The sequence below is a fragment of the Salmo salar genome, chromosome 25 (assembly GCF_965601325.2).
Source record: "Salmo salar chromosome 25, fSalSal1, whole genome shotgun sequence".
Classification (NCBI taxonomy): Eukaryota; Metazoa; Chordata; class Actinopteri; order Salmoniformes; family Salmonidae; genus Salmo; species Salmo salar.
In genome coordinates, this window is record NC_138315.1 from 32,338,058 (window position 1) to 32,361,762 (window position 23,705).

Here is a 23,705-nt window from a genome sequence, read left to right on the forward strand (position 1 = left end):
TTTTTGTCTGTCTCCTCTCTCCTTCATCCTCTGTCAGAAATACTATTGTTTCCAGGTTTATCATCACAAGGCACTCAAAATCAGTTATCACAGTTGCACATTTGTTGCTGAATATGTTGCTCACCCCTGCTTCTCAGAACTCAGAGAGTTAAGCCCTTGAGTACAGACAAAATTCACACCTTCCAGAGTTACCCTTTTATTGTTTTGCTTCAACAGAAGCTCTGAATAAAGTAACATTCAGCTGTGTCAGAATGATTATGTACATCAATACTAATGCTGTTAGAATATACAAAAGAAATGTAAAGAAGTAGTTTGGAACTGTTCTGGAATCTGTTTGGCTGTAGGTGGTCCGTCAGTAACATATGACTAGGGTTATAGGATGGCAAAGTTTGTGTGTAGCTGTTTGCAACGGGAGCTATTAGCTATATGTGTGTGTTTCTGTGTGAGCTAGTCCCAGTAAAACTCTTCTAATTTCCTTTCCTTCATGCCCAATGATAACTATAAGGATAGGCTTCCTCCTTACTGCTTAGACCTATCAAAGCATTCCACATCATTGATGATGAAGGAAAGGAGACGAGGAAAGGACACTGTTTCAGAATATTAGGAGGTTGCCAGAGAGAATGAAACATGCTGGTTCATAGGCTCTGTGTGTGTTTACTACATCAGTAATTCTCACACAGCTGTACGAAATCATGGTTCCATGGAGATCCTCGCCTTACATCAATCTTCTTCACACACAATGGCTCCACTTCTCTGAAACAAATGAGTTACAGTGTCATATGCATGCACAGGAATGTTGTGTGTGGTGTAGGTAAGTGTGTGAAAGTATGTGTGTTAAATAGATGAAAGGACTTATACCCAACAGAGGGGAATTCTGATATGCAGACAGACACGACGTGGATGTCTCCCTGCCTGTAGAAGTGCGCTCCAGTGTTCTTCAGCTGGATGGAGTCTATCTCACACAGTGGCCCTGGGTGGGCTATCACCCTCCTGTACATGGTGCCGCCTGTCTGTCTGAAACACACACACACACACACACACACACACACACACACACCCCATGCCTGTTACTGAGAATATAATCCATGTTTACGTATCATACTGTGAACAGCTGTGAATCATGCTGTGTATACATTTTTGTCTCTAACAGTGAGGGTTAGTGGTTGTACCTACAGCCTGAGTCTCTGCTCTGTTTCAGGATGTCCCCCAGTCCTCAGGATCACCTGCACCTCAGCACTCTTGTGCAGGAGGAACACCTCCAGCTGCACCAGGATGTGATGGGCTGGGGAAGGGGAGGAGGGGACGGGATGTAACTTGATCATCATCACATGAGATATTGCTGTATTTAACCTATCAACTGTGGGGTCAAAGTAGTGGAGATGTGTCATAATGAGCATCCAACAATCGTCTGATGGACAGCCAGTCTGTGTTTTTACATAGAGGTAAATGTTGGCTACTCACCACAGAAGGGAGGTGCAGAGGTTGTCAGGAGGAAAAGCTTCTTTAGTTGAGGAAGAGGAAAGACTGTTAAGCCACTGTTCTCCAATAACCCTGAAACACACAAGGACACATGCACATACAAAAGACAGAGAGAGTAAGATGTAAAGTAGCCATTCCTATCACAGTTATGACAGATGAAAGGCCTCCAGAGTACATTTACTGGTTTGTCTGTCACTGCCCAGACCAGTGTGCCCAGACCAGACATGACACTAGCTAGGTCAGACAGTTGCCCTATCTCTCATTGAGTGAAACCTGACTAAAGTGAACATGGAAAGTGTGCTGGGAAGTATGAATATTACCAAAATATCCTATTGAAAACACGTTTCACGTGATCAAAATCGTTTGTGCATAGTCTACTCTAGGCTACATGTAAAAGGTGGCTATTTATAATATTTACATTTGCATGACCAACGTACTCACAGACAGCAGGTTGGTATAATATCTGGGGAAATAGTGTAATGTTGATGATGTCCTTACCTATTCGTGGACATCTGCCTGGGCAGCCTAAACAGCGCCCCTTGAGGAAGTCCTCATAGCTGGAACAAGGGATGCCAGTCAGTGGGCAGGTCCCGTTCAGTGCGCTTATGTAGACGTGGAGCGCCCTCATGTGGTCACAGATCACATAGCGATACACTGGAAAGTAGACAAGAACTGATCACAAACGAAGATTCTCAGGTAGATAGAAGCTTACCACTAAATAGCCTATAGGCTAGTAAACATAGTGCTTACTGTTTAGTTAGTGAATAATCAAAAAACATCAACAGTTGTTTAAGTTGAAAGACATGTCTGAAGTTTATATTGAAATTCATACACACTTAGGTTAGACCTCTTTGCCAATGAAACATTTTGGCGGCAAAAACACGTACTTACTTGACGAAAACCTGGAGCGTGAGCAACCTGCTTGGTCCATCCCGCCGTTCAGAAAGAAGTCTGCATGGCCGACAGGGATGGAGATGCCGAAATCTGAGAGAAAAGGATGATAATTGATGTCGAATGGCTGATACCAGGACATTGTCATGTTGTCATTCCAGTGAACAGTGAGACTTTTGAAATAGAGTTGGCCTAAGAGGAAAAGATAGCAGAAATCTCTTTGCAATAACAATGACTATTTGTGTGTAGCCTATTCTCTCACAGTCGGAGTCAGTGTGGATGGCCTCCACAAACAGTGCATCTGAGGGATCAAGACGGTCAAAAGTGTCGGCTCTTTTAAACATGGGTCCAGCCGGGTCCAGACCTACAGCAGGAGATACAGAGGTCAGTGGGGGATAGATAGAGTACTGCATCAGCGACAGTGATGACAAACACAAATACACACACACAGAGCGCCTGTGAACTACTGCACTAAAGCATTCAGACAATTTCATATCACAGCGCTGAAGGCCTCCACTCAGACAAAAACACCAGCGATAGACAATCGTATGTATTATTGTGTCGTTGTGCGACTTCAGAAGGGTAACGTCTCCCTCACAAATTCAGCTCACTGCCTTTCAATGTCAGCTGTTGTTGTTTTCCGGAGCTGTCTCTCTCTTTGAAAGCCTAATTCAGTCAGATTGGCAGAGATGAGAGGGTCTGTGAGTGACTGCCCTGCTTTGTGGTGACCAGTCTCTGTCTGGCCCTGTTGAGCCTTGTTCTGCAGACAGAAGGTGCCCCGTGGAACTGTTAATGGGTCAGACACAGATGGAGCTCACCTGTAATTCTTCCTATCTTGCCATTGAACAGGGTGCCCACGAATCCAGACACATGTGCCCCAAGACTAACCCCAATGAAGTGAAATGACTCCAGTTTGCATCCATGGTTCTGTGGGACAGACATCAGACCTCCTTTATTTTCATTACTTTTAACTTAATTTGCTGTCAGTGTAAACATAAACAAATGAGGAGGCCCTAACCTGGAGCTGGTTGATGAGGACAGAGATCTGGATGGCCACCTCCTTGTAGTTCTCCACCACCATGTTGTAGGCGAGTGAGGCCCCATAGACCCAGTCCACCACCACCACGTTGGCATCCTGCACCCGCAGCAGAGCCTGGGCCAGCTGCTTCACCCAGGACGGCTTACTGCCCAGAGCCCTGGGAGGGAGGGAGGAAAGGGGAAGTGGAGGGAGGGAGGGAGGTTGGGAGAGAGAGATAGCTTATACGTTTTATATGTAGAGTATGAATATACCTTGCCAAGTTTTTGACCTCCCTCCCTTTCTCCTCACCTGTATCCATGGACAATTATCTTGGTGGGTAGGGAGGAGTTGAAGTAGGAGGTGTTGTTGCTGAGGGACTCCTGACTGAAGAGGCTGGCACAGTCTGTATTCTTGCGTGTCAAGAGCAGGTACTGCAATTGTAGCTTGCTGCCCTGCTGACGGTACTCCAGCCAGGTCGTGCTGTTGAAGTCAGCACATTCTGATCTGGGCTCCTCATCTTCCCCTGCAGGTTCAGAGGAGAAATGTCCAAAAAGAACCTTGAGAACAACACCAACAACAACAATGACAGATGCACCATTTGCACACAAAAAATCTTCTTTACATCTACAGTGACATGGCATATGCTATAATAAATATGCTTAGAGGAAGATTAGTATATTCATTTAATAGAAATGTATTAGGTAGAAGCTTCTGCAATAGAGAGTTGTACTTACCTACTGCAGATGTAATGTAGAAGGCTAGAATACTGAGAATAGTTTGCACTGTTTTCAGTTTCCAGCCCATTGTCTTGAAAGAAGAGTATCAAGAATGGTAACTTGGCTTTACCAGTTAAGTTGGTGAAATGTGTTGGTGAACTGTGCCTCAGATCCTTAGCTTTGGAAACTCTCTTTTCTCTCTCAGCAGTCCTTGTAGCTATGCAATAACTATGTTATAGTCCTGTAGCTCACTTTGGTTCTAGAAATGTCATTCAACCCTCTACTGGTCAACAGTGGCCACAAAAGCGCAGGAATCTACTTAAGAGAATGAAGTTGAACACAACGTTATTTCACAATGCCTGGCATTGAAATAGTTAGTTACACAGTAACAGAGATGGGGGGTTGGGATAATTTCCTTCCCTACTTTCTCGCAAAGCTCAGCTGGCACAGTAAACTAGCCTTATGAAAACATACCCACATACCTCTCCTGCTCCAGTCGTTCGTCAGTGTGTTGTTTAGGACCCAGTGCTTAGTCTATATGGGGGGTCGTGGATCCATGACCTCACTGGTGATCAATGCCTGTTTGTTTTAATACTAAACTCTGGCTGTCTGAGGGTGACATTCTCACTGTGTCTCATGGTGAATTCATTTCAGCAATGGATTCACACTAGTCTACCCTTATACTCATCCATGTGACTATAGAGATAGACCTGCAACTCAAATCAGACTGTAGTAGTTCAGCTTTTATTTAAGAAAATAATCCTCCTCTCTGGAGAACTAGGTCAAGGACATGTAGGCCTATTGTGTCTGGGATTGAGAATACAGTGTCAGTCTCCATCCATTTCTGATGAAATCAAATGGGTCAGGCTGAGTGGTCATAAGTGAGAACAGACTGGGAAAGAACATGTTCAGAGATTGGTTTTCACACAACTTTAATAGAAACTTTTACAGAGTGCAGTAATGAGGATTAGACACTTGGACTGGGGATGGTGAGCTATATGTTATGTGTTATTAGCAGATTGTGGGGCAATTATTTAGCCTTTATTCTCTCTCTCTCCTTGGGTAACTGGGAAGCCACCCAATCCATGGTCCGCTTGCGTGCCTCCTCCCAGCTGTACCGTGGGGCGTACCCCATGTCCCTCTGAGCCCTCCGATAGGAGAAGCTGAAGGGCGTGTTCAGCATGGTGAGGAGCTGCCGGTTTATGGGCGGTGTGAAGCGCTTGAAGGGGCAGAGCAGTATCTGCAGCATCTCCATGAGGAAACAGAGGAGGTAGAGGACTGGGATGGGCAGGATAGGCTTCTCCTGGATGCTGAAGCCCAGCGGCGACAACACAGCATGGTTGAAGTCAGAGTAGCTGACAGGCGGCGTGTCGTCTGAGATGTAGTAGAAGTTCCCTCCGATGGCAGCTCTCCGCTGGGGGTCTCGCAGGGCGCGGGCGGCCTGGAGGTGGGCCAGGGCCGCATTCCCCACGTATACAGGGTTCACCTGGGCCTCCGGGCGGGAGGTACGGTACAACATATCCCCGTTCCGAATCCCGTCTCCCATATGGCCCAGCAGGAAACGGCAGCCCTCTCCATAGATGTACATGGGTCGGAGGGCGCAGGTGGCCAGCCGGCCCCCATTCTGGAGCACCTCACCCTGGGCTTGCAGGGTGACCTGCTCGGCCTCCTTCTTGGTCCTGCTGTAGGGGAACTTTAGGGAGCATGTGTAGGGTGTGTTCTCATCACCGTTGATGATGGGGTCTCCGTTGGCGTTGGGGCCGGCCACCTCGATGCTGCTGGTGTAGATGAAGGACACCACATTCTCCTGGACGCACGTCTCCAGAAGGAGCTGGGTTCCTGTGGGAGATATCAGATGAATGAGTACATCAGCAGGGTCAATTCCGTTTTCAAGCGCAGCTCAAGTATTTGAAAGTATTGGACATGTGTATTTCACTCAGGTCTGCTGCCAATCCCAACCCAAAGCTTCAGTAAAATCTGATCATACCTTTGACGTTGACCCTGTGAAGCTCACTGTAGACCACCTTCCCGGTGACGTCGATGAGGGACGCAGTGTGGAAGACCAGCGATGCTCCCTTGCACGCTCTCCTCAGCAGCTCACTATCACTAATGTCCCCCTCAAATACACTTATCAGCGTGTCCCCTCTGATCTCTGACAACAAACCAATCAGAGAAGAAACAAACCAAAGAAAAGTTTTAAAATATCAATATTTACACTAACCCTAGTAGTGAGAGAGAAAAAAAGGAGAGCTGGTATAGTATTTACATTTAAGTCATTTAGCAGATGCTCTTATCCAGAGCGACTTACAAATTGGTGCATTTACATTTACATTTAAGTCATTTAGCAGACACTCTTATCCAGAGCGACTTACAAATTGGTGCATTTACCTTCCAGACACTGTATGAGTTGTGGTCGGATATGTATGTCCAGCATACGGATCTCTGTGAGCTTGTCTTCCTCCAGCAGCAGCCGGACCAGCCTCTCTCCCAGGAACCCACAGGCTCCTGTCACCACACACACATCACCTTGCAGAGACATGGCCCAGTCCAAACTCTGAACCTACTACCCCTTTCAGAAAACTCCCTTTCCTAGGCACTGGGAATGACCAATGCTCCGGATTTTGTCCCGTCCTAAAACTCCTCTGCTATCCTGAGGGCATGGCAGACACTAACTTAACACCACTCTGAAAACTCCCTTTTTCTAGCCTGAGGGAATGTGCTAGAAGTGCCGGTAACTGCCACTCTGGGGTGAGAAGTGAGGCAAGGTCTACAGGCAGGCATACGCAAGAGAGGGAGGACAGGGATGTTTTATTCCCCAGTATCTGCCAAGGACGGCCGCCAAGGCTACAGGTCCCAGTTCAGCCATGGAAAACAGAAGACTTGAATGTCAAGGCGACGTCTGACTAACAATTTGTTTTTGTCTCCTGTTGACAGTGATAAACTGACCAGAGTCAGTTTATCAGATTTAGTGTCTCTGGCTGGTTTATTTTGACAGGCTTGGCCACTGATTCTGTACATGCTCTATAAAACATCTATATATTCATCCTGTCATTTATTCTAGATTTTAAACCTAATCTGGATCTGCATTAGGATCAGCTTGGTCATATGTTGAAGTATTTTTATCCTCTCATAAACTGCCAAATGTATGTGATTGCAGGTGGTTTTGTGACATTTTGAACAGCTTAAGATTCTAGAGTAACACACTGGACATGTCTGTTATGGGATGGTTTTAAAAAGATGGTTTTAGGTGTCTGAGTTTGTTTCCAGTTTCATAAGCTCTCCATCTCCCTGTGATAGCAGACGTGTTAGTAGACCTTGGTCTGGTATTAGGTCCTCCCTCTCTGTTGTCTTATCTGGAGGATGAAGGATAATGTCACTGTGCCAAGGCCACAGCTGAAACATGCAAAGACCTCCATGTTCAACCCACAACCCTTCAACTCAATCAACCCCTCTAGACTCGTTAGTGGGATGACATGTTAGATTGTGTGGTGTTTGGTTTGACTTGAAAAGGATGATTCATAGTATTCATTTTTTTTCTTAAAATACACTAGTCATTCATATACAATACAAAATACTATTTTATCAAACATAAATTTAAGCCATCATTTACAGTTTGAAAATACAATGCCAAAAGTTAAAAACATAAGTGTTGCACATTAAAGAGCATAGCAGAAGTCGCTCAGATACAAAAAGAGTTCCAACAAAATAGACTCAAGGAGTGGAAACCAACAGTCAGTCAACTACATGTACAGTCAGTCAACCAGATAGCTAAGGAGGCAGTGAGACCCAGGGATTTGAACCAAAATTATTTCCCAATCATTTTGTTCTGAAGAGAACCACTTTGTTGTTGTTCCGTTCCAAAAATAAAGTTCTGTACTGGTTTGAACCTCCCAAAAAGTACTGGTTTATATCATTCCTTTCTGTTCCTTTTTTAACCTGTGAAAGCACGCTTTTTTTTACATTTAGCTCATTAAATTACTTCACCAATCAGTGTAGATAGAACAGGCAAACTAGTTGTTTACATGCGTGATGGACAGAAATGTAGCCTATAGCGGAAGATGCAACTGATATTTTACGGGTGGGGAGAGAGGGTTGAGGAGGAGGCTTGAAGATCTGGGCATCTTGTTATGACATGCATTATCTGAATTAGGTCCACAGAATTATACCTAGGAGTAGCGGCTTGTACGGAGAAACTGACTGTCCTTTGAGCTAGTTAGCTAACAAACTCGTGTGTGCAGAGCGGCACCAGAATAAAAAACATCTTACCTTTTTGTAGTTAATAAATCCAACATGAAACTTGATAACTGGGTCTATAGTATCTTTAACTAGCATTGAAAAAGATAATCCATTCTTCTCCAACTTAAAAAAAATCTCTCCCCGTCTTCTGAATCACAGTTGTAACGTCAGTACAGGAGCCTATGCTTCAGAGGGGGGAGGGGCAGGTAGCCTAAACACTCAAAATCACAGCCAAAGATTTATCTTGCAGGCAGACACTGGAATATATAGTGAGGGCTTTGCATAGCCACTTTGTTGCATTTTTTTGTGGGACAAAAAATAAATAAATGCCAGGAAAGTAAAATAACGTTATTAACCGGTTGCCATGCCTTTAAAAAAAATAACAGTTCAGTTCCGGAACAGTATGGATCACTTTCGTTCCCGGTTCCGTTTCTGTTCTTTGAAATGTTTTGTTATTTTCCGGTTTTCTGTTGTGTTCCCTGAACCTGTTCCAACCCCTGGTGGGACCTATTCGAGAAATTCTACTGCACATGTTCCACTTCTCCCACAAAAAAAGTCACATTTTCCAGCATCACAAACACAGAGAAGCTAAATCTATATGTTCTTGATCTCAGCTTTCAGTTCTTGGCGGTGTCCAGCGGGCACTCCTGCATCTGGCCGTCGTCCACGGCACCCTCAGGCAGATGCACGGTCATGGTGCAGGCCCGGATGCCGCCCAGGGGTTCCAGCACATTGAACACCCGGTCCCACTCGTCCTTCTCTGGGTCGTAGCGCTGCACGATGTCCACCATGCAGCGGCTGTTCCAGGAGTAGCCCCCAACCACGTAGACCTGGCCCTGGAGCACGGCCACCCCTACATCACTCTGGCCCCGTGGCATGGCCGCCACCACCGTCCACTGGTCCACCTGAGGAAAGATATAAAACGCAGGTCTGAGCTCTAAATGGTCTCAGAATTTCGCATTTCTCCAAATGCCATTGGTTCCTTGTTTGGTCGTCATTTTCGCCCAACCCAGAAAGTTCCTAAAGCTTTAAGGGAAAGGGGGATACCTAGTCAGAATGCATTCAACTGAAATGTGTCTTCCGCATTTAACCCAACCCCTCTGAATCAGAGCCGTGCGGGGGGGCTGCCTTAATCGACATCCAAGTCGTCGGCGCCCAGGGAACAGTGGGTTAACGGCCTTGCTCAGGGGCAGAATGACAGATTTTTACCTTGTCAGCTTGGGGATTCGATCCAGCAACCTTTTGGTTACTGGCCCAATGCTCTAACCACTAGGCTACCTGACCATCAAACTCAGGACTTAGTTAAGTAACAGTTAGGATTAGAGTAAGGTTTTGGGAAAGTGGTAAAATTGCTTATCATATTGTTGGGACCAAAATCAGGGCCTTTGCCTTGTTTCACCTCAGGGCTGTAGAATTCACAGTTAAGTACGTCGTCGTAGTCGCTGCTGCCCCGGAAGTGGTTCCCTCCCATCACATAGAGCCGGTCGCCCACCGTGCACATGCAGTGTAGGCCACGCAGTTCCATCATGTCGGCACGGCGACTCCATGCGTCAGTCTCAGGGTCATAACACAACAGCTCCTTCTGGAACGTGTCCCGTGTGATTCCGCCTGTTGGATCAGTGAATTGACATTGGTTTCATTATTAGATACGATGACAACATGTTTACTAAAATACTATTTTATGTCTACAAACTAGTATACTATGGTTTTAATAAGACAACATTTTAATTTCAATCCATACACCACGGTCAGAGAGAGTTTGTATTTGGTATTTTATTAGGATCCCCATTAGCTACTGCTAAATCAGCAGCTACTCTTTTTGAGGTCCACACAAAACATTAAACAGGACATAATACAGAGCATTAATAGACAAGAACAGAACTCCATAAATGTAAAATAAGAATACATTCATATAAGTATGCCTTAACATTCCATGCATCACATGCTCATACTCATCAATGTTAACGGCAATACTGCAGCCATTCATTTTTTCTCCTACTTTCTAAGCAGGCCCTGATATTCTAATCTCACAGCACCAGTGTTCTGTAAACAACAGAAAGTCTCACAACATTAGGAAGACACACTTTCACACGATCGGTGTCCTTGGTGCTTCCATCTGACGTCAATACTATGCATAATCATGTGAAGTTCCACCAAGGTCGTTGACTGCCGCTCTCTTCCCCTGACTTGAAAAGAGCCAAGGAGTTCAAGGGGAAGGCAGTGTAACTTTGGTAGTAAATGTGAAGGATGGACCATGAGAAGGAAAGAATGATGGTGTAGGGGACTGAACTGTGAGCCGGTGGTCAGTTGCTTTCCTACACATACTGTCAACCACCAGCGTAGAGTGGGATAGGAGCAGTAATGTGAAAACCAGAAATGTTTGGGTCTGAACAGGAAGGACGTGGTCTGGTGCTGCAGAGAGCTGTGGCCATTACCCAGGCTCCCAGTGTCCGGTCTGCAGTGTAAAGTCACGAGCTCTGCTGGTCGGTTACTGTGTAGCAATGTAGCAGTGCCGAAAGCCCTAGTCTGCCCTAGAAAGCCTATGTAAACTACGATTGCCAGAACGGCCAAACACAAAATGTAGACTGACTGTTTTGGCCTCTAAAATGTGTTTATTATGATCAAGTTCGATCCCCACTGTGAATTATTTTAAAGTTGGCTAGAAATCAAGATATTGAATTAAATGGTGATCCATTCTGACTACTACATTTGGAGTCACACAGGACCACGTACAGACACGGACCAATCACGGGCTGGCAGGCTACGAGGAGACTCCCGGTTGACTCTCAGGCAGGATGAAAACGACTACATTGACCATGATCCTTTGCTTGCTAGGGCCACTTTCACCATGATCCTTTGCGATTTTTCTGGTGCCATTCAGCACACATGAGGTTGGTGGCACCTTATTTGGGGAGGACGGGCTCGTGGTAATGGCTGGAGCGGAATAAGTGGAAAGGTATTAACATCAAACACATGGTTTCCATGTGTTTGATGCTATTCGATTTGCTCCATTCCAGCCATTATTATGAGCCAACCTCTCCTCAGCAGCCTCCACTGATTCAGCCCCATTCAGCAATATGGTGCGCTTCAAATTCAAATACTTCCTTTATGCGCCATCGGGAATTTTCCATAGGAATACATGGATGGCGTCAGTGCTATCACTATCTACTGGTTTTAATGTCTATGCCATTAACCCATTACCAGAGGAGGCTGGTGGGAGGAGCTATAGGAGGACATGCTCATTGTAATGGCTGGAAGGGAATAAAGGGAACCGTATCAAACATATGGAAACCACGTTTGACTACATTCCATTTATTCCATTCCAGCCATTACAATGAGCCCGTACTCCTATAGGTCCTCCCACCAGCCTCCTCTGCACATTACACCCTCCTCTACATGTTCCATAACACCTCCAATGGAATCCACCTGCTTTTTGGGCTCAAACTACTAAGCCACTGTTTAAATGATTGCAGATTAAAAATGATACATTTTCTGCATGCACTTTCAAAACATGTGTTCAGAATAAGCTGTTTTCTGGCAGTCTGTGTGTGCAAGAAATTTCAGGCCTTCACATTGTAGGTTAACAGTTTGGTAAGTTTGTATTCTAACTACCAGTGGTCTGAGAAACTCACCTGAGACATACATCAGGTCACCATGGACTGTCCCAGCATGCCCGTAGTGTGGGTCGACCATGGGCGACACGAATGTCCACTCGTTCCTTCTGAGGTTGTAGCACTCCACAGTGTCTGAAAGAGTAAAAAAACATAAATTCACTCAACATGCACCATAATCCCTTGCAATTTATTGATATTTCTGTGTAAAAGATTGCAGTAAAATCCTATCCAGTAGTGACTCACCGATCTCTCCTGAGGCGTTCCGGCCCCCAACAGCATACAGCTTCCCTTTCAGGGCGCTCAGGTGGAAGAAGGTTCTCTTCTCGTTGAGCGATGCCACCTGCAGCCACCGGTCGAAGCGCGGGTCGTAGAGGTAGGCGCTGTCCACCGCCGTTTTGCCCTTGGTGTCGTAGGTGCTCTGGCCACCTACGATGTAGAGAAAGCCCCCGAGCAGGGCCACGCCGTGCTGGTAGCGGGGAACCTCCATAGGCCTCAGCGCCCTCCAATGGCCGATCTCCTCATCATACAGTCTCAGCTCCCTACTCACCACCAGCTGCTGCCTCATCACCCCGCCCAGCGCCAGCAGGTGTGTGGCGTCCGACCGGATGCGCGTGCGCTCCGTCTGTAAGGAAGGCTGGAGGAAGGGCATCATCTGGTAGTTGCTGGCCTCTAGCAGGAGGTTTACGCAGGCCGTGTCCGAGCGCATCATGGCCGCTCCGCCGTCATCGTGCCCCTCATCCTCCTGGGAGATCTCGAGCAGCTCAGTGGGGGTCATGAGGGGGAAGCGGACCTGGCGCATCAGGGAGTAGGCGGCGGAGCGGCGGGTGGGGGGGTCGTGGTCCAGCCAGGAGCGGGCGATGCGGTACAGCTCCATCTCAGAGAAGCCCTTGAGGCTGTCGCTGGCCAGGGCATTGGCCAGGCTGGGCTGAGAGAGCTGCAGGTAGCGGCCAGACTGTAGCAGCGCTGACAGGTTCTGACATACAAACTTCCCAATGTGGGCCTGTACATCCTCCAGGAGCAGGTCCCCGGCGATGCGCTCCACCTCCACACAGTTATCAATGGTGATCTGCCACACAAACAGGTAAACAGACAAGACTGCATGAACTTGTGAAGGGTCTCCTGTCTTTACATTGACCAAACTTTCCACTGTGTCTTCAATCCACCCATCTACCTGCCCATTGTTTGTGGGGCGGCAGGTGGTTAGCGCGTTGGGCCAGTAACCGAAAGGTTGCTGGATCGAATCCCCGAGCTGACAAGGTAAAATCTGTCATTCTGCCCTTAAACAAGGCAGTTAACCCACTGTTCACCGATAGGCCGTCATTGTAAATAAGAATTTGTTCTTAGCTGACTTGCTTAGTTAAATAAAGGTTAAATGAAAAATGTACAAAAAAATGTTTCAGTACCAGTAGGTAACCGGATTCACTAACCTCAGTGCTGAGCAGCTTGTTGCAGAAGCTGAGGACGGGGAGGACCTGGAGGAAGCTGGCAGCCTCCAGAGTGTCCTGCAGGTTGGCCATGCTCAGACTCAGCCGGGATGTGTAGATGAACTCTATGATGTTCTTCAGTCCTGTTTTACTCACCCCATGGAGCTTAATCTCCCTCATATCCTGTTCTCTCATACCCCCTAGAGAGAGGGAGCGAGGAAAAGGGAGAGATATAGAGGGTGGATGCTGTTACAGTTAGTGGTGTAAGAGTGAAAGTATATTTTAACATAGTGAGATGTAAAAATATGACGTTTTAAGTCAAGGTGTCAGTGTCCTTCTCTGGAATTTGTTCCTTACCACATTTCCCCTTTATGGTGGTTGGTCTGAGTGGACGTGATGAGCGCAAGTACAGTAAGAGGACGACTTTTCATTAGCTCAGCCCTGAACTCATCCGTGAAACAATCTTACATACTTAGGATCATTGATCCTTTGGGAGCTTATGCCCTCGACAAATCCTCTCCACCACACATTGTAAAACAATCACCAGTAATTCAAAAGTCACTCGCACATCTGAGCTATCTATTTTGCAGGTGCATGGTAACAGTTGAATAAAATGAGAAAAAAGAAGGAACCCGCACACTGCTCTTGATAGTATCACTGCTCTTTAATAAGCTGTATGTATCCGCCTCACGGTCTACGTCAGAGCTTCGGTGAGTTGTTTAAAATTAGCGCCCTTATGTAGACCTAGCCCCGCCCACATCCGTTCCACTAATCGAATGGGGTTAAAGTCGAAGGAAAACAAATAAGTGCTACCAAATATAACAATATGCATTTCGTAAATATTCTAATAAAGTGTGGACATAAAACACGTCTGTAAAACCACATTGAGGACATCGACCTAGCAAGCAAGTTTTCATAAATCATTGGGTACAGCTCAAGAAAAACGTCAGCGTAATCTGAAATAGGGGCATAATTCATGTTCAAATTTACAACATAACATACATAGGCATTTCATCATTAAGACCTTTAGGAAATAATGTCCGGGGGGTGAAAATCCAAAAACATTCTCTTTTGCTCAGAGTATTATTTATATCACGTCCCCTGTCTGATATCTTAACTTTCTCTATGCCACAAAATCTAAAAAGGTAGAAATGTCATGTTTTAGGTCATTAAAATGTACTGCGACTGGATAATCCCTATCGTTTCTCCTAATTTAACGTTTAAGTTTAATGATTCTCTCTTTGAGAGAACAAGAGGTTTTACCTACATAGCACAGCCCACATGGACATTTAATAATGTAGATAACATGGGTGGTGGAGCACGTAATAATGTCATTTATTTGGAACCGTTTTTTTGTAGCAGTTCATCTCGTGTTTTCCCCAATGCCAAATTAAGAGCTTCATCCACACATTGTGGAGAATAGCCTCTTCTTAAAAACCTAGTGCGCATCTCCGCTGCTTTTTCTAGATAGTCCTCTGTGGAGTGACATATACGGCGCAGTCTGAAAAACTGGCTTCTTGGAAGTCCTCTTTTGAATGGCTCAGGATGGAAGCTGTCCCCCAGTAATATAGTATTTCTTTCCGTTTCTTTTCTATACAGAGTTGTAAACAGGGTTCCATTTGATTTCTCAATCCACATATCGAGGGAATGAACACGTTTAGTGTCACATTCAATAGTGAATTTGCGATTGGGGTCAATGTCATTGAGTAATGCCATAAAGTCTGACAGCTCTTTTCCCGTTCCTCCCCATATGCCAAAAAAAATGCGTAAATATATCGATACCACTTCAGGACTTCGTTTTCATTATTAACAAAACGTTCTTCAAAAAGACCCACATAAAGAACCGAGGTAAACACGGACTCTGGTTGGATATTCGACGGATATTCGCCTGTAGTTTTCCTTACGTCCACCAACAGCAGTTAGGGACCGTCAACATAGTGACAAATCAACATTTTCAAATTTTAATAGCTCTTTAACCATTACTCCTACAACTTTAAAAACTGGTTCTAGCTAACCCGATGGCATAGACACACATTGCACACACTTTTTTTGGTCGATTTACATCTCACACTATTTTAAATTATTATTATTATTTTTTTACATTTCAATAGCTCCTTGGTCATGTGACCTACTGCCTTCAAACAAGGTTCAGAATGTACACTCAGTGGGCCTACACATTGCACACCCTTTAGTTTGTCCATTTTCCTCTCTCACAATTTTACATGAATTTTCAATGTTTTTCAATGTTTCTAATTTTAACAGCTCCTTGGTCATGTGACCTACTGACCTCAAACTACTTTCAGAATGTCCACGGACTGGTTGAGATGGGCGCCGCGAGTCATCCAGTGTGGTAACATGACCGATCCCGGAGAAGCTGGCGGGAGCCCCGGGGAGAGTTCTCTTTTCTTTGTGAAGAGCACCCTGGAATGGGTTCGCCCCGAGAGAGGGGCCCAAGCCCTGAAAAGCGTTGCGGTTTTGGCGGCGTCCGGTGAGCTCTCCCTGGCCCTTGAAAATCCGGGGGGGAAGGTGCAAATCTCACGCCGGTCAGTACCCATATCCGCAGCAGGTCTCCAAGGGGAACAGCCTCTGGCATGTTATAACAATGTATGTAAGGGAAGTTGGCAAAAAAGATCTGTAACTCCGGGATAAGGATTGACTCTAAGGGCTGGGTTGATCGGGCTGCGGTGCGAAGCGGGGCAGGGCTCGAGCCGCGGCTAGGGGAGCAGTCGCTCCGTTGCCCTCCTCTCAGCACCTTTGGAAGTTTGTTGTTCGGCCCATCTCACAGTCTCTCGTGTGGTCTCGCAAGGGACTGCGTGCGGGGGTTCGTCAGGGTGGTGTCCGTTGGCGGGCTGAAGGCGGACCGGTGGGGGGTTGGGTCTGGCGGTTGGCGGCGGCAACTCTGGACACATGCCGGGCCCTTCTCGCGGATTTCCCTAGCTACGGCGCTCGCCGGCCCCACACATTGTAGGTGGGGAGGTCTCCTCTATGATCACTAGACTTGAGGTGGAGACTAAACCCATTGGTCCCACAGTGATAGGGCATTGCATGGATCTGGCTCATGCCCTACAAAGTGGGGAGAGGTATCTCCAGCTTGTCTGGGGAGGGAGGCCTACATCTGATGTGGGTAGTACCATCCACGCCCATTGATTTGCTGTGGAACCATAAAACAGACGGAAGAAGCCTAGGTTCCCACTGGGCACGGATCACTGGATGTCAACTTGATGAAATTCGAAGGAGCATACCCACCTGTCGCGGTCGCACTCAAATCACCCGTGGGGTGACTGTGACGCCCTCATGTCAAAGTGTGGAATATCGATGAAGCGCTGGTGAAGGTGGTTGCTATGGCTCTGTCCCGAAGAGCTGACTGGGCAAGCAAATTATTTAAAGGGGATGATTATTTTCTGTTGCTTCTTCCGACACCCGGTTGATGGTGCCGCTAGATACTGCGAGGGGTATTTGCTTCTCAAGCCTATAAGTATTGCGCTGGCACTTGATGTTGATTGGGTGTAAAAACCCAGTTAAAGTCCGCTGAAGGTTAGTAGCGGCAACTGATGCCCAGTTTGTAAGACAGAAAAGCCTCTGATGATACCACCGGGCATGACTCGAATGGATGTAAATTTGATGATATCTGACCGTAGCAGGCAACCCTTCACATTCGCACTCAAACCACCTTCGGGGTGGCTGTGACCCACTTATGTCAAAGTGAGGAAATTTGATGAAGCGGGGGTAAACGGCGGGACATAAATAAGAGTCTCGAGGTAGCCAAATGCCTCATCATCTGTTTGGGATGCACAGACCTCTGGTGGGACAGTGGATCATGTTGGAATTTCGCTGTGGAAGTCAAAAGGTCACCAGGTGCACAAGGAGGCCTCCCCCAAGCCAGGGGGCACTCAGAGTCCGAGCAGGGGCGGCCCGGACTCAGGGGTTGGGGGCAGCACTCAGGCCATGGATGTTGGAGTGGGGACTTAGTCTGTGAGCAGAAAAAAGAGGGTGGGTCACCAGGAGCACAGAGCCTGTTACGGGTTACCAAGTGCACGTGGTTCCTGACAGCGGGACTATAGACGTTTTAGTAATTCCAGGGAGTAAGCTATACGCTAAGGCCAAGGGAGAGGGGTGTTGACCGGGTAGGGAGAATAGGTGTGGAGGCCTGAAGGGCTGTAGTTCCAGGGAGTAAGCTATACACTCTCAGGCCCAAGGAGAGGGCAGGCAGGCGGGCAGGGAGTGTAGGCCTAGAGGCCAGGAGAGGTCACCAGGTCATTGGGGGCCTGCCTGGAGGTCAGGAAGGCCCCAGGGAGAAGTCCCAAATGAATAGGTGTGTGAGTGACACTGTCCTTCACGGGGGCAGAGCAGGCATATTAATGTAAAATTGTGTGAGATGAAAATTGACAAACAAAAGGGTGTGCAATGTGTAGGCCCACTGAGTGGACATTCTGAATCTTGTTTGAAGTCAGTAGGTCACATGACCAAGGAGCTATTGAAATTAGAAAGTAAAAAAATGGAATGTAAAAACGTGCGAGATGAAAATAGACAAACTAAAGGGTGTGCAATATAGAAGGCTAGTCAGTGGACATTCTGAACCTTGTTTGAAGTCATTAGGTCACATGACCAAAGAGCTATTGAAATTTTACATTTAGAAAAATTCATGTAAACTCATGTGAGATGAAAATGGACTAACTAAAGAGTGTGCAATGTGTAGGCCCACTGATGTACATTTTGAACCTTGTTTGAGTCCAGCAGGTCACAATATCAAGAAGCTATTGAAATTCTAAAGATAAAAAATTCATGTAAAAACGTGTGAGATGAAAATGGACTAACTAAAGGGTGTGTAATATAGAAGGGTGGTCACATGACCAAGGAGCTATTGAAATTAGAAACATTGAAAAAGATAGAAAATGTATGTAAAATTGCTTGAGAGGAAAATGGACAAACTAAAGGGTGTGAAATATGTAGGCCCACTGAGTGTACATTCTGAACCTTGTTTGAGTCCAGTAGGTCACATGACCAAGAAGCTATTGAAATTCTAAAGTTTAAAAAAATTATGTAAAAACGTGTGAGATGAAAATGGACAAACTAAAGGATGTGCAATATAGAAGGGTAGTCAGTATATATTCTGAACCATGTTTGAGGACAGTAGGTCACATGACCAAGGAGCTATTTAAATTCAAATATAAAAAAGTTTGTACTTTGTTTACGTTCTCTAATTCAACTAGGAATACAAAATGCTGCTCACATTTTCACATGTTTATTAGCTTTTCAAAGCTAATTAAGGGTCAATTAGTGAAAATAAGACCTGTGCAATGTTGTGCGCAATTTTTCCAACATCATGACACTTATTTGGAGTCTGTGGCTCAAGTGGTTTGAAAGCTATTCAGGCTTGAAAGCGCGAATATCCATTGAATATCCAACCTGAAACTGTCTACCTCGGTACATAAAGGTTAGCATAGCTCTGAGCGAATGTGGAGCCCATCTATGTTCCATTCGTTTGGAGATAGTGTTCATCATCAGACCTGAAATAGTTATACATCAAACATATTCAGCCAGCTCTAGAATAACATTTGTTGGTGGGTATTCGTTAGTATCTCTGTCTCTCAAATAATGAGCTGGGGCTGCCAGCCCCCCTGTATGGGGAATGCTGGTATATAGACTCGACATCTAATGTGACCAAAATACAGTCTTCTGTTAAACCCGTTATTATGAGATCTTGTTTATGAAGTCTACAGAGTCTTTTACATATGATGGCAATGCTTGCACATTCATTTTAATTAAAGAGTCTACGAAGTTCGACAATGGCTCTAGCATTGAGTCTATTCCTGCAACCACTGGTCTGCCTGGATAATTGCCTTGTTGTGTTTTAGGTTTGTGTAATTTCGACAAAATGTACAGGCATGGACATATGGCACATTTACAGCAAAGGTATTCATATTCAGGTTTTGAGATAAGGTTATTTAATAGGGCTTGCTCCAGATTAGAGCATATATCCCTTTGGAACACCTGTGTGGGATCAACACTCTGTTTTCTATAGAAATGTTCATTACTGAGTTGTCGCTGAATCTCTTCTTTGTATTTTTCATAGTCTAAAACGACAACAGCACCCCCCTTGTCTGCAGGTTTAATAACCAAAGATGAATCTTTCATTAGTTCATTAAGTGCCTGTTCTTCTGTTCTAGTGAGGTTCTTCTGAATGAATGTTTTTGTTGTATATACTGATGTAACCGATGTGAAATGGCTAGCTAGTTAGTGGGGTGCGCGCTAATAGCGTTTCAATCGGTGACATCACTCGCTCTGAGACCTTGAAGTAGTTGTTCCCCTTGCTCTGCAAGGGCCGCGGCTTTAGTGGCACGATGGGTAACGATGCTTCGAGGGTGGCTGTTTTTGGTGTGTGCAGAGGGTCCCTCGTTCGAGCCCAGGTAGGGGCGAGAAGAGGGACGGAAGCTAAACTGTTACACTGACATGGCATCTTGTTCGATTATAATTGAGGAGGTATTAATTGAGGAGTTGTTAACCATAGGACAGAATTTGCTTTTGGGCTTAAAATGGGTACCAGTTCTTTGTTGAGTTTCTAGGCACGAAACAGTGTTTTGAGAAAACACGTGCTTAAGTTTACTTCTTGCGAAAGAATATAAACAGATATACTTTCGTATCAAATGGTTTGTCTGTACATGTAGGTACAAAAGAGAGGCCCTTAGATAAGACTGAGATTTGCACGTCAGACTTTTTTGGAGAGGTTAATGACCGCATCCTGCTGTAGCTGTCCCCGGCCTGTGTTCCTGGTCCCCTCTTTGACCACTTGCCTCTCCTACATCTTTTCTTTCATGGAGCCTTGTTGTGCTGCTTTCAGATTACGCTGACGTTTTTCTCGCGCTGTACCCAATGATTTATGAAAACTTGCTTGGTAGGTCGATGTCCTCAATGTGGTTTTACAGACGTGTTTTATGTCCACACTTTATTAGAATATTTACGAAATGCATATTGTTATATTTGGTAGCACTTATTTGTTTTCCTTCGACTCCAACCCCATTCGATGCGTGGAACGGATGTGGGTGAGGCTAGGTTGAGGGTGCTAATTTAAAAAACTCACAAAGCTCTGAGAAGGCTGTGAGGCCGATACGTAAAGCTTATTAAAGAGCAGTGATACTATCAAGAGCAGTGTGCGGGTTCCTTCTTTTTTCTCATTTTAAAACAATCACCAGTGAAATAATTTGACATATAAAAATATATTGACGTATTGCACAAATTGAAAGCCCTCTTTAAATGTTATTTATCACAGACTAACCAGTGAACATGGCTTTGAAGTAGTCGCTGGCAGAGGCCATAATGACTCTGTGCACGGGGAAGGTGTCACTGCTGTCCCCAGGCACCAGGATGACATCACACAGAGTCTCATCACCACGGAACAACTCAAACCCCTGGAAGGAAGAATAACATTCATCTTCCATCAATGGTCTCGATCCGCTCCATGTTTAAAGGTGTTAGCAACCATTCAGATAGATTACTGAAATAATCCTCCTAGGATTCTTATACATCTTGGCAACCCTCACAGCTAAATAATCCTACGACAAAAAGACTATAGTATACTGTAATATTTTTATACATAGTATTTACTGCAGTGTTTTTGCGGATATGACTGTAGTATAATGTAGTATTTACTGTAGTGTATTTGTTGGGATATGGATATTGGGGTGGGGAATGGGCGGGGTATATGCATATTAAACATTTGCGTATCAATACAGTGTGTAGTATAGTATTCCCACACTATACAACACAATTCTACAGTAAGCACTACACGATCAAGGGATACGACAGTGTGTAGTATAATATTCTACAGAATACCACAAAATTATATTTATAAGCACTACACGATCGAGGGATGCTACAATGTATAGTATAGTATAGTATAGTATTTTCCAGTATACTAGAGTTTACTACAGGATACTATAGAATTCTATAGTAAGTACTATAGTATTCTATAGTAAAATGTAGTATTTGTTATGTGGGATAACCCTATTACACCTTTAATATCTCTGCCTGGTGTATGAGGGCTGGTTGGGTTGTACCTGTAGGACTGTGGTGCCATGCTCATTGCTGCTGAACCACCTGGTTAGAGGCCTTGGAGGGAGGCTTGGCTTCAGGCTTATATCAGTGGGTTTTGGGGGAAGCTCCAAGGGTTTAGGGGCTAGGGCTGTAGGGGTTGGAGGTTTCGCTGCTGAGGGAGTGGGACTGTCAACTGTGGCTGGGGCTGGGGCTGGGGCTGGGGGCGGAGATGTGGCTGGGGGTTGGACAGGTTGGGGTGGAGGTCTGGGTGGCTCTCTGAGAGAGCCTCTGCTCCCCAGACGAGACAGTCTCCTGTGAAACCTCCCCTGCACGCTCTCCTTCTCCTCTCCACTGCCCCTGGAACAAAACGACAGGGGTCTGAGAGCTGCTGTATCATCCTCAGCTACAGTATAAGTTAACTCCACCCTTTATCACATTAATCTTTCTATGACATTGTTTTTCACATAAACTCATATCTTCAGTGCTGAAAAGTGCATATACTGGATTTTTGTCCGTTTACATAAAGGTTTACAGTGGCTAGTCTTTTGTATTTTCACATTGATTCATACACAAAAATCAGGGGCGCATCTTTGGTTTTAGAAGTGGCGGGGGGGGCGTAATTATAAAATATTTTTTTATCCAGTCGGATAAATGCTCCAAACAGCCTACCCGACCGCTCGGAGGCGTCTGCATGGCCCTAAAGCACACCATTGCCTCATTATGTATCACATTCCAGTTATAAAACTGGGGGGGACAAAAATGCAATTTCAGAATGTGGTGGGGACATGTCTCCCGTCCCCAGTGAAAGTTGTGCCCCTGACAAAAATACTTAAACCTAAAAATGACAAATATTCGGATCAGCCTACCCCATCTCAGTTGGTGTCTTGCTGGATTTCCTGCTGCCCCTCTGTGAAAGGTTCCTTAGAAACAGAGACATGAGACAAAACTAAAACAGGGCAGGATTAAATTAATGTTTAGTCTGTCAGTACAATATACTTTTCTATTCTCTCTTTCAGAGCCTCTTCACTCTGAACAAGCTACAATTTGGGAAATGAAACAGTTGAGTATGTCTTTGTTTCATACATAGGTTGTGTCACGACTTCCACCGAAGTCGGCCCCTCTCCTTGTTCGGGCGGCGTTCGGCGGTCGACGTCACCGGTTTACTAGTTGCCACCGATCCATGTTTCCCTGTTCGTTTGCTTTTGTCTTTATTTTCCACACCTGTTTATGATTCCCTGATTATGTTCATTATTTAACCCTCTGGCTTCCCTGTTTGTCTTGTCCGTTATTGTTTCCTGTTTTGTGATTGTTGGAGGTGTTTTCTCCTACCCTGTATTTTGGATGTGGAAGAAGTTTGATTATGATTTTAGTAAACACGTTATTGTTTACACTCATCCATGTGTCCTGCGCCTGACTCCGACACTTCTTCTAACTAAAGCATTACAGGTTGTCTGGTACTCAATGCTGTATAGTATGACTCACTTCATCAGATCAGGCCCAGGGATAGAGGTGCATGTTTGCAATGTGGGGCTTTCTTGATCACATCGTTACCATATTGTCTCTGTGTTAGTGTGTACGTGTACATGTACGCTGTAAATGTTAAGACATTCCTGTAACTTCACACATTTATGTTGCAGTATGTTGCTATGGTGTAACTTCAATACATTTTCTGATGTTTCTAGTGGATTACAATAGTATTTTTTTTTACATCTAACAGTAGCCTCTGAACTCTGAACTTACACCTCACTACATATTCATAATTTCTGTTTATATTCTATTTTTGGATCATGGAAGTTTCTGTGCAAGACTTTGTGCTCTATATCAAGTGTACACACTTTACACCTGCATTAACAAACATGAGAGGAAAGGAAGGAACCTACCTTGAAGTTATTATTTTCAACAGGTTCTCCCTAACCGGACGGCCTTCTTCCGGGATACACACATAACCAACCTACAGCAATCTGTTTAATGCTTTACAGATCACTAAATGTTTTTCTGCAGCAGCTGGATGCAGAGTGGAACCGTTATGTAAAGCGTGGTAAACAGCAGCACAGCTAACCGAGAGCTCAGCCACTTCCTGTGTCAGTTCTCTTTCTCGCTCATTTCGTTTAACCCTCCCCACCCTTATTTTGACACATTAGGTGTTGTAAAGACAGATGTAGAGATGGAAGAGAAAGCGAGAAATCCCACATGCAATTTGTTTCTGGTTCATATACAGACAATGAAGGAAGCAGACCAGACTCAGCTACTAATGCATTGGTGCACATGGGAGAGCCACCCCCTAAGCAGACCAAAA

General features: G+C 45.2%; 3 protein-coding genes across 4 annotated transcripts; all 3 read right to left on the reverse strand.

Moving 5' to 3' along the window:
• Positions 1–183: 183 nt before the first annotated feature.
• pla1a (phospholipase A1 member A) lies at positions 184–4,382 on the reverse strand. The gene is given in 11 exon segments (NM_001140035.1): positions 184–753; positions 859–1,014; positions 1,174–1,282; positions 1,462–1,551; positions 1,978–2,133; positions 2,371–2,463; positions 2,633–2,734; positions 3,189–3,297; positions 3,389–3,566; positions 3,698–3,911; positions 4,123–4,382. Coding segments are annotated over 11 exon segments (1,368 nt in total). The 5' UTR covers positions 4,193–4,382; the 3' UTR covers positions 184–662.
• Positions 4,383–5,019: 637 nt separating this feature from the next.
• hsd3b1 (hydroxy-delta-5-steroid dehydrogenase, 3 beta- and steroid delta-isomerase 1) lies at positions 5,020–7,424 on the reverse strand. Its single transcript, XM_014174054.3, has 3 exons — positions 6,493–7,424; positions 6,092–6,256; positions 5,020–5,943 (listed from the first exon to the last, which is right to left on the reverse strand). Exons 1-3 carry the CDS (start codon positions 6,641–6,643, stop codon positions 5,135–5,137), a joined length of 1,125 nt encoding a protein of 374 aa, XP_014029529.1. The 5' UTR covers positions 6,644–7,424; the 3' UTR covers positions 5,020–5,134.
• Positions 7,425–7,664: 240 nt separating this feature from the next.
• On the reverse strand, positions 7,665–23,507 carry si:rp71-68n21.9 (kelch-like protein 9). Of its 2 annotated transcripts, XM_082969105.1 has the most exons (10): positions 23,290–23,507; positions 22,493–22,739; positions 22,276–22,329; positions 21,433–21,766; positions 20,652–20,784; positions 13,382–13,578; positions 12,198–13,020; positions 11,973–12,086; positions 9,740–9,948; positions 7,665–9,245 (listed from the first exon to the last, which is right to left on the reverse strand). In XM_082969105.1, coding segments are annotated over exons 2-10 (2,154 nt in total). In that variant the 5' UTR covers positions 22,495–22,739; positions 23,290–23,507; the 3' UTR covers positions 7,665–8,957. The 2 variants fall into 2 exon arrangements, with proteins under 2 accessions (XP_082825231.1, XP_014029526.3); XM_014174051.3 differs by lacking the exon at positions 22,493–22,739 and having other exon boundaries at positions 23,290–23,498.
• Between the last annotated feature and the right edge of the window lie 198 nt (positions 23,508–23,705).

Coding starts and splice junctions, on each gene's coding strand:
- hsd3b1 (XM_014174054.3), bottom strand. CDS start 6,643: ATGTCTCTGCAAGGTGATGTGTGTGTGGTGACAGGAGCCTGTGGGTTC. Junction 6,257..6,492: donor ACTCATACAGTGTCTGGAAG/GTAAATGCACCA, acceptor GTTTGTTGTCAG/AGATCAGAGGGGACACGCTG. Junction 5,944..6,091: donor TCACAGGGTCAACGTCAAAG/GTATGATCAGAT, acceptor TATCTCCCACAG/GAACCCAGCTCCTTCTGGAG.
- si:rp71-68n21.9 (XM_082969105.1), bottom strand. Junction 13,579..20,651: donor CTTCAAAGCCATGTTCACTG/GTTAGTCTGTGA, acceptor CCCTCTCTCTAG/GGGGTATGAGAGAACAGGAT. Junction 13,021..13,381: donor ACAAGCTGCTCAGCACTGAG/GTTAGTGAATCC, acceptor TTTGTGTGGCAG/ATCACCATTGATAACTGTGT.